Consider the following 13,134-nt stretch of genomic DNA (forward strand, 5'->3'; position numbering starts at 1 on the left):
GTCAGCCTAATTGGTACATGAGTACGCGTTTCATTCGTCGGTCCGCCCGCCCGGCCGGCAGTTGGGTAATCCCATTATACACGCGACTGGCCGTCCCCACCGTGTCCATGGTAGACGAGCGACGGACGGATGGACGGACGGGCGGATAGACAGAACAGACAGTCGGACGGATGGACTGACGGACAGACAGACGACCAATCGACAGATGGACTGACGGACGGACAGACGGATGGACTGACGGACCGACGAACGGACGGACGGACGGACGGATGGACGGACGGATGGACGGACGGACGAACGGACGGACGGACCGACGAACGGACGGACGGACGGACGGACGGACGGACGGATGGATGGATGGACGGACGGATGGACGGACGGACGGACGGATGGACGGACGGATGGATGGACGGACGGATGGACAGAGTGGTGGACGGATGGACAGAGTGGTGGACGGACGGACCTGACCGATTGTCTGCCTGACAGTAGACCGACGGAGGGCTCAAACACCTGATTTAGGTGCGGACAGCTGGACAGTTACCAAAAACGACACATATTAAGTGAACTGATGAATAAAAGTGACGAGGTTTCGTAGAAGAATTGGGGACAACAGATGGGCCAAGGATAAGATGAAAAAAACAGCTGCCCAATGGTAACGAAATAGACTTCACCTTATCTACTGGTGTTACGTCAGGAATGCTGGATGCACTTGCATGGATATATCACTCGTGCACCTAGAAGCCCGCTCTAGAGTGCAGAACTTGTGACCTCTACTCTCTCCATATGCCTATTACTACAATGATCTATGATCTATTCTGATTCATTCTTAACAAACGAGTAGCAACAAATGACCAGACACATAAGTAGAAAACCACTGAAACGTATCAATTATTCTACACACATACTCAAGGGCGGCAGATCAGTAGTGCATTGGGGGGGGGGGGGAGGCGGGATGGAGGGAAGCGATGGATGGCCGCTGTTTGAGCCAAGAACGTTGCAAGCGTTTTTTTAGGGGGGGGGGGGGGTCAATGTTTGTTGCTGAACACAGTACAAATGATGAGATAAGGAGACGGTCAAAAATATGCCTGCGGCTGCTGCTCTATGAAGCTATAGAAATTCTCAGATTTCTTGTTTGCCACCAACCCGTCATTCGCAGGACTTCCCCGTGCACACACTGGACACCTTCCCATAGTTATGTGGCGTCCTGCGAACACCGGCGGTTGCGAGGGCTCACACACAGGCAGACAGCTGTGCGTGCGCCGTGCGCGACCGGCTGGCGCCGCCCTTCCGGCTCTGGTCGGCGGCTCGTGGCCCGTGTGATGCGCTCTGAGCAGTCACGGTGGGGAGGGGTGCTCACTGCTCATCCTGCTCACATCCTCTCCGGGACCAGGGGGGGGGGGCGGCCGACAGGCAGATAACTCACTCCTAGCCACATAGGCAGTCGAACGGCACAGTTACCTATTGATACAGCCATTGTTATCTATGATGACACAGCGCATTGCTGCCCAACACACATTTTATGTGACTTAATGATTGGTCCCAAGGCCTCCTCGGTTAATTAACAAAAAAAAAATGTGGTGAGAAATGAGCAAGAGCTCGAAGCCGATTCCTTAACACGCTTACAATTGATAATTATGAACACCTGGCTACATCAAGTCGTCTGATCATATCCCTCTCCCACTGATCATAAGCTAATCATGTGATCAGCCGTCATAGACTACTCATGATCGCGTCATAGGTCACGATTCTTCTTTCGAACGGATTGCAAAACTTGGCTTCGAAACCTGACATATACCTATAACTTATAAAAACGACTTTCAACGCATTCCTATGAGACCTCGGGCTCGAATCATGATTACCTATCAATAACCAATTTAGAATGTCAATGTAAAACGTTTAGATTTTAACGTTATTGAAAAAGCCTTGTCGAAATCCTTGCTAACATTCCAACCTGGCGAGGGAACTGCTCATACACATCGCCCATAGCTCAGAAGCACTATGTGCTTATGCCCGAACCGTTGTACATTGACGCGTCCCCGGACCGTATATGTATAGCCCCGGCGTGGCACATGCGGCCGGTCCGTGCGCTGGCCATCTGCCGTGCAGGGCCAGGCGCCGCGGCCGGCCGTGTTTAGCGGTGCTGATTGTCGGCCGGCCGCGCACACGGCCCGCCGGATTACACACGAATTATCACTATCGGCCACCACGCGGTGCGACAAAATGATTTGTTAGTTCTGCTTATTTGGACAGTTTACGACGTCCGTATAGGACAGTTATTGTTCCAACACGGCCTAATGCCGCGCTAATACCCAAGTGTGGGCAATGGGCCGCCCTCGGTCGCGCGAGCTGCGAGATATTTATTGATGGCGTCATCGGTATCAGCGGTACAGAGAGGTGCCGCCGCCGGCGCCGCCAGCCGCCAGTAAATCACACGGCCGGCGGCGACGCACCCGCCCCGATTGCCGCATCGTAAACGGCGCACGGCGCTATAAACTTTACACCGGCCAAATGTTGACTCTCCTGATACCGCCCACCGATTCGGTAGCAATTAAACTTGATAAACCAGAAGCCGGTGACGATAATATTAGATGATCCGGATTCCGTTTTGAAGAGGGTGCGTACCGAGGTCGACCTGCGACCCCTCGTCGTCCAGTGTTCGCATCGCTCCCATACGGGACATGTGCGCACACCATGGCCTCACACTATAGATAGGCGTGCTCCGGGCTATGGGGCGACAGCATTACTTCCAGACTGGTATCAGATACGTGGAAATGTGGGCGTCTCCACACTCCACCGGAAACTGTGCCACACAAGGAATCAATACCTACCAAATTCCCTATACAAAGATGGTCTAAAAATTCACACACAAATGGGGTAAAATTCACACACAATGCGGTAAAGTTAAAGCTGAATTCGAAAGTCAGGACTCAATTATTTAACAAGAAAAATTCAATCAGAGCATTGGACTCGATCTGTTCGAAAGCTAAACAGAGAACCGAAAACGTTTCAAATACCTTGGTAGGGTAGAGTCGTAGACATATCCTCACAAAACGTCAGTGTAATTGGCGCCATCCCACATATGGATTTCAATCAAAAGAAGCAGCATCTGTCTGTAATGTAACTAGTCCACATAACATCAAAGGCATCAAAGCCCCATCAAAGCCCATCGCCGGCAGGTTCCCTACGGTCTCCGGCGAGCTGAACGTGGGACAGTCGCGGCGACCGTCCGGAGGGATGACCTAGGACCGCCGCGTGCGGCGACTGGCACGGTAACCGGAGCCGGCCACAGCGCGTTGTTTGCCCCGAGAAGCCCGCCGACACGCACAACCAAAGCCGATTAGTCGGCGATCACCAGACGCAAAAGAAAACTGCGAAGCCTCTGACCACACGCGGCGGCCGGCCCACCCGCTCGGTGTGGCCTGTATCTTCAGCCGCCACCGGTGCCGTCTCTGCCTTGGGCAGGGTCGGTGCTGTGTTGTCGAGTGGAGCAGCCGGGCTGATCCCCAGTTGTGCCACGATTAGCGGCGGATCAGCCGGCGGTCGGCCTTACACCAATGTTGCAGCAGCGCCGTATCGGGTCGGCTCTGGCCGGGCAGCCGATACGCCGAGATTGACTGCGACAGCGGCCAGCGAGCTGAGGCGGCCGACTGCCGGGGATAGGTCGAGAGAGGGACTGGGAGAGATACTCGCCTTCCCTGGACGAAGTCTCCGGGAGGAGTGCAAGTCAGGCGGGCAATGGACAGCTCAATGAGCTGCCCCCATGCACGCACCGCTGCCAATACAGGAATGATGCTGATGCTAAGCGAAATAGCTCAAGTGAGACAAGGAACGGAAGGAAATGGGCATCGGTAAGGTCAAAGGTGCGAGGTTAAAAACAAAGTTACCGGTACAAATCGGCAATGTGACGCACAAAAATGACTATCGAAACTGAAAATCTGGAGATCAGAAGTATCCGCTTTCAGCTGGGCAATCATGTCCGAATAGTGCTAAGAGACATTGACATGTGACACCGTATCACGATCCAGGCTCGTCACAAAGTTTCACTAAACCATCAACGAAAGCCATCGCCGCTGCAGACGCGCGACGCGCACTGCGATGATTGCCAATTGTGCGTGCTGTATTTAAAGAAATCCAGAGCCGGCATTCGTTCCGCTCGATTGGAAATGACTGAAGATGACTTTGATTTCGCCACCAGTAATTCAAATGGAGGCCGGCAGTGAGAACTCAACTCAGACCCCACAATGCAGGGTGAGGAAGTTGATAGCATAGTCGAGGGGACCACTTTGTCTTTATTCGACGACACTTCTTGATGGAGGACAACATAACGTATGGCATCGGCGAATCATCACAAACCTTGATAATCTTGCAGTTTTCTCCTAACAAATACCTATTGCGTAAAGGTATTCCTCTATGGTAAATGCTGCACACTAGAAACAAAATAAATACACTCCCTATCTAGCGAGAACAACACTAAATTGGCTAGCATTTCGGCCGCGCCTTGATCACGCGCTGTGGGCCGTCATTTCTGGGCCCGCCGGCGGCCCGACGAACTCGGACTAATCACAGAGAGCGGCCACGACTCGGTACGAGGTCGGCCGGACCGTGGGGCGGCCGGACACTATACCACCGGCCCGCCGCCGGCGCGGGCCTCCCACCCCCGCCGTGGAGCTACCACCGACGGCCGGTGTCGATGGATCGCGTCTACATACACTCACACACGTACTCACACAATTCTCCTAACAAATCAGCCCATTTGGTCATCACAATGGCCGAAAATATACGCGGGCGATTTAGTTCGAGGTGCGAATCACCAGTGGCCGGTCTCACCCGGCGGCGCAGCACGCGCCACGGCGGGCACGTCTGATGGGTGATTGAGCAATGCACGTTACCTCTGGGCTGACAGGGCTGCATCGGCCGGGCGAGTCCATAACGGCGGCGCTACCGGCCGCAGAGGGACGCCGGGCCTCCCAGCCGCCACAAGGCCAGCTATTGCCCGAAGTCACCTCGGAATATTGCCTCTAGAATGCCTACCTATGTGTCCAACACGCTAATACACAGTCTGGTACCTAAATCTCGGCATTGACGGTTCCGAAGCGCGCGCACCCCACCAGGATGGAAGGGGTGCCCACACCACCCGGGGCGAGCATCCCTCCCGTGACTCCCGGCCGTGCCACAGGGGAGGGACCGCTCGGCAGTCACTGTCACGACCTAAATCACATGTCACCCGCCGGCCGCGCCGGGCCGGACCCGCCCGCCCAGCGCACTCGCCTGTACAGTGGCCAGTCACTGAGCGGGGCGCCCTGTCTTCTAGCTCTGCTGCCGCGCCGTCGGCCGTCCGTCAGCCCAGCTGGAGGCACAGCTCGGACGAGTATAGGCTGCCGGGGCCCCAGTGGACGGGCACGTGCAGCTGCAGCTGCAGCGGCGGCTCGTCGGCCGGCCGCGCCGCCCACGCCGCGCCGCACATACACGCGTCTTCTGGGTGTCACAAGTCGGGGAACCTGCGCGGAGCACACGACAGTCGGTCAGTCGACACACATCTCACATGCACGCGTCTTCTGAGGGTCACAAGTCGGGGAACCTGCGCGGAACACACGACAGTCGGTCAGTCAACATACTCAGCACAGAGTGGCATTGGACTGTGCACAGCTGAGCATTGGCCTTCAACACAATACATTTCAATCCAGATATCCTACAGAATGAACCATTTATTTTCTAAAAAACATCTCGATAACCAGCCTGACCAAGCATAGACGGTGACGAAAGCAGAAAGCATGACGGTGGGTTACGTCAGCGCCGCCTATAACATCTGTCCGCCAGCTACCCTTGCCCTCTGTGGGCCCCCGGCCCCCCACCCTGCCCGCTAGCGGCCGGCGCCCCCTGTGTCCGCCCCGTGGAGATGACTGAGCTGACTACCCTCGCCCTCTGCGGGCGCGCCACCCTGCCCGCCAGTGTCCGCCGGGGACTGACCGAGCCGGGTCCTCCGTGTAGTCAGCCGGCACCGCGAACAGGTGGCTCGGGTGGCTGTCGTCAAAGTAGAAGTCCTGGAAGGTGATTTGTGCCGTGATGGCTGGAATCAGCGGGATGTCTGGAACATAGCGCGGGCGGCACGGCGTTAGACCATCAGCGGGTAGCAACAAATACGTGACGTCGATAAAAAATCACACATCAAATACTAATCTTGTTGGGTTTCTGGTCTCTCTCCACACAGGGAAATAAATAAGATAAGGCGTAAAAATTGTTTACGGTGTCCCATTTGAGGACGATCAGCCACTGTTAAAGCTTTCGTCAGCCGATCGGTACCATGCCGTCAGCAAAATGCGGTGGGAGGAGCTTATTTTGCCTGACAACAGCACAACTGCCGAATCGGTACAGACCTTATATAGAGTGGTATCAGGCACAGTGGCCCGCAAACAAAACCAGGCGCAGTATTATGTAAGACAAACGAAACGCAAACACACTGACACAACACAGCCTGCGAGAATTACTAAGCGAACAAAAACATTTGAGATAACCTCAAGATAGAGGGGATATTTTAGGGCAGTACCTATACGTCCACAAAACTCACCGAGCTTGACGGGGAAGCCGGGCGGCAGCTTGCACTCAACGAACTGCTTCAGCTTGCTGAAGTGTTTGAAGGGCGCTATGACGTCCAGCACATCGAGCAGCATGCTGACCGTCAGAGGGAACTCCTGGCTCTGCAGAGACACCGAACGGACCCGGTTAGACCAGGACTCTGGGTTCCCACCGCCAGGGTCAGAGCGAGCTACGATTAATGCAGTAAAACACAAAATGCTCTCAATAAATCGAGGAGACAATTAAAAACGGACACGAGCACGAATAGTCCACTTGTCCAATAAAAAAGCTTTTGAAGTATCCCAATCAATCTATCATAACAAACCATAGCCTGACAAACGCCATAGACTGGTAACCAACCGTCTCCGGAGCCCACCCTTTCCCGTTCGGCCGATCTCACCATGGCCAGTGTGGCGTTTTTGAAGCGTTTGCAGCTGACTTTGGAGATGATGGCTCGTCCGACGCGCGGCGGGTTGGCCGGGTCGGCGGCCAGGTACTCCTCCCAGGAGACGGGCGGTGTGCTGGGCGGGTCCAGAGAGCTGCGGTGGGGCAGCTGCCGACACCGGAACAGTGGGTCAGACCACAGGCGGCGCGGAGACATGGGCAATACATGTGCGGGAGACCGGGCGGGCAAACAAAAACAGAGGGATGAATAATCCTATTAATGCATAACAGTGGCCTTAAGTACGACCAATATATACAAAAGAAGCCGCTACCCTGTCCGCCCCAAACTCTGTCGATACGTCCATCGGTCCATATTCTAGCCTCGCGCAATGCGCATGTCCATACTAGTCTACATGTCCGTCCGTGTCAATCCATCCGTCTGCCCCCCCCCCCCCGTCTCGTCCGTCCGTCTACGCTCACCTCTCGGACCTCCTCGGCGTCCAGCTGGTGCGCGCTGCCGCGAGTAATGGTGTCCATGAGCGCCTTGTTCTTCTGCAGGTCCTCGGCTGACAGGTGTTCGCGCCGCTTCCTCGTCTCCAGCACCACGCCGTGTACGTCGTAAAACTCGGCCTCGTACTTACCCACCGGCTCCTGACGGGGCGGCGAGGGACCATCGGTCGGGGAATGGCGCACCGGGAGGGTAGTATAGACACGGTGACACTCTATTGAGCTGAGACGGACCACGCTAGTTCTAACGGCAACCGGTATGTGCATTATGTGATGATACTAAATTTACCATTTCCTTATTAATGGGGAACGCAAAATCGGAATGATTTTAACAGAGAACTAGATAATTAATAGATTAAAAAGTTGTATGCAAGAAAGTTCGTTTGTCACTATAAAATGGTTCCAACTTTGACCCCCTGGTTGATTAAAAAAATTTGCTATTGTGTTTTTTTTTTGCTATTATTTTCAGACATACAAACATCTGCGCACATATTCTGTGTTCACCGTCGCACTACAGCTACACTAAACGGCGCCAAACGTTTAGGACAACGCCATCTATCGTGATGTGTATAAGCAGAACTCTCCCGCCTTATGAACCACCCAACACCCGTCGGACGTACACACCTTTCGGTCGGAGCGGAAGAACCAGCCCTGCTGAGCGCGGCTGAACGTGATGGACTTGGTGGACATCTGCGCCGACACGATGTCGCTGCTCATCAGGATGTCAATCTCCTCCTCGATCTCCAGCTCGGTCTCCTGGCGGCGGCAGCGGCGAGCGGTCAGAAAGGGGCACAGACGTTCAAACGAGCGCACAGCGAACTGGGCATTATTCTATGGTGCTTGGGCATGATTGGCGCTATGCTATGTGGCTCTAATACGGCGTGAATTTTAATTCATTTTAAGGACGTAGAGCTACAATGAATAACGACGCAGAGCCTTGAGATGTAAAATAATGAAAAATAACTGGCAAGCCGACGAATGAAAAATCAATGAATGGAGAAATGAATAAATCAGCACACCATTCGCCGAGTGCAACGACTGAGTAAAGCAGCATGAAACAGACATCCCCGAGCGTGACGAATCACGATAAGGCCACGACCCTCTGTTACATGATAATAACAGCGTTAGATCAGCGACAGTCGCCTGCGTAGGCAGGTGACTCAGCCGCAGCTGCGCAACTGGCTCTACACAACGAACACTACCGCTGCACAGCTCCCCATATTCCGTCCGCCCAAACAACGCCCCAGCCAGAAACAGCCCAGCGAACCACCGTAACCCCGGTCTCACACACCGTGACCCGAGCCTCCACCCCGTGACCTGCGACTCGGTCCCGCATGGCTCGCGCCGCTCCCGCCCGCAGCCCGCGGCGGCGCTCACCTCGTATCGGACGGTCTGGTAGACGCGCAGCTTGTTGTCCAGCACCGAGAGCGACTGCGACGGCGGCGAGTCGCCGTTGAACAGGAAGCTGATGTCGCCGCGCTCCCACTTGAAGTCGGCAAAGTCCACCAGCGTGGTGTCCAGTCGGATCGAGGCGCCGCGCTTGTAGATTTTGCACGTGTCCGACGGCAGGATGCGGTGAAGTAGCGGGACTGGAAACAAGCAGAGCGGCAGGTGAGCCCTCAGTCAGGAACAACAGACAACTTGGGTCAACTTACTTAGGACAGCATAGAGTTTGTAGCGTCATCATTGAGCACGCAGCATCAGTCAGGGGTATTACGAAGCATGCGTTATCAATCTACGATAACAGAAAGCCCCCTCAGTTCGGAACAACACACAGCAGGAATCATCAGCGTCAGCCATATCGTACCATCAGTATGGGTCAATATACATAGAAAGCATAAATAATCACGAGAATAACGACAGATAAGCCTACGAGCCGACAGTTACCGAGCGTCACAGCGACTCACCCCAGGTTTGGAAGTCCCATTTGATTTCCATGTAGAAGTCGGGTATCTGGTGGAGGGCGGCCACCAGCGCCGGCCGACGGCGGTCCATCTGCTCCCGTGACTGGGTCTTCAGCTTCCGCAGCAGAGACGACACTGAGAAACGCGCAGAGAGGCCATCACACGGATAGCCTCAGCAGCGACGACATTGGAGAAAGCGCTAATAGATGAAACTTACAACTTACGTATTTCCGCAGCTCAGTGACGTGATTCCGATTTGTATTTGGAGCTGGATACAGCTAAACACACTGGGACAGGGCCATTACAACTGGTGACATGTTCTTTGTTTTGTTTGTTTGTTAATTAGGGCTTTAGGGCGCGTCGACTACGTTGGTCATTTTGCGCCCAAAAGGAACGACAAATAAGCATAGCACGAGCCATGGGATCCCCACGCTGATGGACAATTCGCTGGCTTTCATGCTAGTGCGTCAGATCACCTGTTTGTCGGTCTCCGTAGCTGATGGCCTCAGCCAGAGGGCTCCAGCCGTGTCCGTTCCTGATTTTCACAGTGGCATTCCTCGCCAGCAGCAAGTGCACGATTTCTGTGGCATCGGTACAGTATCACAGGTCAGAGTTTCACGATTTTAGCCGTAACTCTCGTATTTAAAGGGGGCAGATGTGGGGGTCAGACGGACCACTATCGCTTTTTTTCACGGATAACTCGCGTCAATAGCAACGGATCGCGACGAAACACTAAGTACAATCGAGTTAATCAATTTTGCACCTCAACTGTCTCAACTGAAAATTGCATGATCTTGACCCAAATGACCTTTGACCAGTGATATTATCCTTGAGACATGTCAGGCCAGAAAAGCGATTCGAGGCTATTTCAGCACACATAAGCTATCCATTTCCAGCCTTTTTGTGATTACAAACATGCCAAACAATCAACTAGCATAGGTAGCAAAGGCAGCTTTCAGTTTTGAAAAACGTATGCCTGCCCTTACCTTTGTGGCCCAGCATAACAGCCAGGTGTAGTGGAGTATTTCCTGCAAATCAAATAACAGCAATAAAAAGCTGCATACCAAGTAGGGAAAGTGCACACCACATAATGATAATAATAATAGGAAAATTAACAGGCTGATAAGAAATATTGAGCTTTAAAGCATATTGGTCAGAGTTGAATAATGGAAATACAAACATTTACATAAAACTTGGTGAAAAACTACACATTGCTAAGAATAATAGAAAGTTGGTAAATGCATTAACAGCATCATATCAGTACATATTGCAATATTTAAGGACCAATAAATACACATTAAGAAAAAAGGTATCAGCAAGAAGTGGTATTTGTAGACATTTTGGGAAAACAGGTAGCCCAAAAGCAGAAGTTCAACTTAATGAAAGAAAAACTTACCATGTTTATCTTTTCCATCTATGTCATGCTGCCTCAGAAGATTGGGTATTTTCTTAATTTTTCCCTTATAGACACATTCATGGAGTGGATATTCAGTTCTTGACAAGGCATCACTGCTATCTGTAGTTTCCAACGCTGGAGCTGCAGAATTGGACTGTCTGGCTGCCATCATTTTAGCATCAACTGAGGTACCATATATGATGCAGTTCACTTCAATTTATATTGGATGGATCTGAAATAAATAAGAATATTTATTGATTATTATAGCAATTTTGGCTCTATCTCTACCACATTAGCCATAATTGTAATAAGCTAGGTTAACCCGCGCCCGGCTGGGGGTTCTGGATTTCCACGCCCTGCTGGGGGGAACCCCCCCCCTTCTAACTCGGCTCCTGGGCCACGTAGCGATACGCGGCGTTCGAAAGAGCGTCAAAAATAATGAGGAATTCACTTCGGTCAATTTTTTGGTCAGGTCAAAGGTCAGGTCACCAGAGGTCATTGAAGGCAAAATTTCGTCGATTTCCACGTCGAATGTCGACAATTTCCAAGAAGCCAACGCATAACTCGGGAACCAATAGAGCTACAGCGCCGCAGAAAAGCGCATTCGATAGCCCTATTAACGCCCGTTCTGAATAATTTACTCAGATTTGACCTAACGTCAACGGTTTTGCCTGCAGGGGGCAAAAACTGCAAAAATAGCCGATTTTTTTCGGAAACAGTTTTTCTGCAATAACTTTTGACCCAAGCCTTGTACGAGCTTACTTTTACCGGCATCATGTTCCTCTCGTCAAGACGCATCGAATGACCTATAACTTGACCTTGAAAGGTCAACTTGAAAATTTGACCTCAGGTCAAGGTCATGACCTGACCGGAAAGGGTCATGTTGCATATCAGTCGATCCGTATCGTCGAGCTGAACACATCTAAGGCGTTTTCATCGCTCTAGCATGCCTCTATCAAAATTTATTTGCGAAAAACTGTTAGATACCATTCGTGACCTAAGATGACCTCGGGGCATAAACAGGGGTCACGGACACCATTTTCATGTTCAGTGTGTCTAAACCACTTGTAATTCAGCGTTTGGGAGTGTTTATAATGTCTTTCATCCAAAAGAGGCGCATTTCAATTTTCTCCCATTGACTTATAATGGGGAGGTCGCAAAATTGACCTGACCTTAAGTCATCGATATCGAGATTCTGAGATAAACATTTTGTACATGCTATTGCTCTTAGCAATCGCTGAAAGTTTCAAAGCGATCGGTTACTCGGTGTAGCTATGACAGACATTGAAACTTTTTATGAGGTGAGGTCACTTCAAGTGACCAGGTCCTTGAATGACCTTGGTCTGAATTTTTAACAACATGTGTAGAATTGATGTATGATAAGGTGTACCTTTTGAGATATTCGCGAAAAACCACAAGGGGGGGTGTTCAAACACCCCCCCAGCAGGGCGCGGGTTAAGTTATGTGATAAGTCCCCCATTCATGCCCTCTGATTAAATTCCTGAATGAGTTACTTGATTTTGAACGATCAGATGTAAGTAGGTGATCCATGAATGATGATATTTATATTAGGAAATTCACCATGATTCAATGACATCATCGTTACATCACAACACGTGAGCCACACCCAGAATTCAAATATGTTTCAAAATACATGTTCATTGAAGACATTTCTAATTTCAATTTGTACCAATCAACTATCAGGCATAGGTACCAAAAGAGCAAAGAAAGTTTGCATGGCTTTAAAGTCATAGAGGGATCCTGTATGAACAAATATCATGTTTTGCTCTTTTACTTGAAAACCATTCCTTCTGAGTTAAATTTCTACACTGGAATATGACAATTTATTTATAGCAATGGCAAGAGGACCAGAGTGAAGAGGGTAGAGACAGGTAATGCATATAAATCGCTCGACCAGATACAGATCTGGTAGGTATCAGTGTCCTGATCTGTCAGTACAGATCAATCAGTGTCCTGTCAAGTGTCTACCATACCGGTCACCTGCTTTACACATATTAGTAGTCAAATATTGACATCTACATGAAAGGGAAACAATGAAATTAAAATGAAAATTGAGATAAAAATTATGTAGCTTACACCTATCTTCAGAACCTATCTCAATTAATTGCTTATTAATAAAGCCAAAGAAAAGATAGCTGTACACCAATGAGTGTAATTTTTCAAGCAATCGAAAGTACAGCAAAACAAAGAAAAAGAAGTCCATGAGTTTATTTCTATGAATAACACCTACAAAAAACGCCCTTATTCACCTTTTCACTCACACAAAACACAAAAGAGCACCTATCGAATGGAGTAATCAAGGAACAGAGAAATCTCGGAAGTCTCCAATCTTGATGTTGAAAAAAATAA

The 13,134-nt window shown here is 50.9% G+C and overlaps 1 protein-coding gene across 7 annotated transcripts; it reads right to left on the bottom strand.

The window, feature by feature from the left end:
* Positions 1 to 4,271: 4,271 nt before the first annotated feature.
* Positions 4,272 to 13,100, bottom strand: LOC122389426 (ankyrin repeat domain-containing protein 13C-like). Of its 7 annotated transcripts, none has more exons than XM_043381467.1 (12): positions 13,066 to 13,100; positions 10,765 to 10,996; positions 10,355 to 10,396; positions 9,845 to 9,949; positions 9,372 to 9,503; positions 8,842 to 9,053; positions 8,089 to 8,220; positions 7,438 to 7,608; positions 6,974 to 7,126; positions 6,566 to 6,695; positions 5,968 to 6,085; positions 4,272 to 5,498 (listed from the first exon to the last, which is right to left on the bottom strand). In XM_043381467.1, exons 2-12 carry the CDS (start codon positions 10,934 to 10,936, stop codon positions 5,483 to 5,485), a joined length of 1,383 nt encoding a protein of 460 aa, XP_043237402.1. In that variant the 5' UTR covers positions 10,937 to 10,996; positions 13,066 to 13,100; the 3' UTR covers positions 4,272 to 5,482. The 7 variants fall into 7 exon arrangements, with proteins under 7 accessions (XP_043237402.1, XP_043237409.1, XP_043237403.1 ...); XM_043381474.1 differs by having other exon boundaries at positions 13,035 to 13,083; XM_043381468.1 differs by having other exon boundaries at positions 13,047 to 13,079.
* Between the last annotated feature and the right edge of the window lie 34 nt (positions 13,101 to 13,134).

This window comes from Amphibalanus amphitrite, unplaced genomic scaffold (assembly GCF_019059575.1).
Source record: "Amphibalanus amphitrite isolate SeventyFive unplaced genomic scaffold, NRLGWU_Aamphi_draft 000358F_arrow, whole genome shotgun sequence".
Classification (NCBI taxonomy): domain Eukaryota; kingdom Metazoa; phylum Arthropoda; class Thecostraca; order Balanomorpha; family Balanidae; genus Amphibalanus; species Amphibalanus amphitrite.

Coding starts and splice junctions, on each gene's coding strand:
- LOC122389426 (XM_043381467.1), bottom strand. CDS start 10,936: ATGATGGCAGCCAGACAGTCCAATTCTGCAGCTCCAGCGTTGGAAACT. Junction 9,504..9,844: donor CTACGGAGACCGACAAACAG/GTGATCTGACGC, acceptor CGCGTTTCTCAG/TGTCGTCTCTGCTGCGGAAG. Junction 8,221..8,841: donor ACCAGACCGTCCGATACGAG/GTGAGCGCCGCC, acceptor TGCCGCCGCCAG/GAGACCGAGCTGGAGATCGA.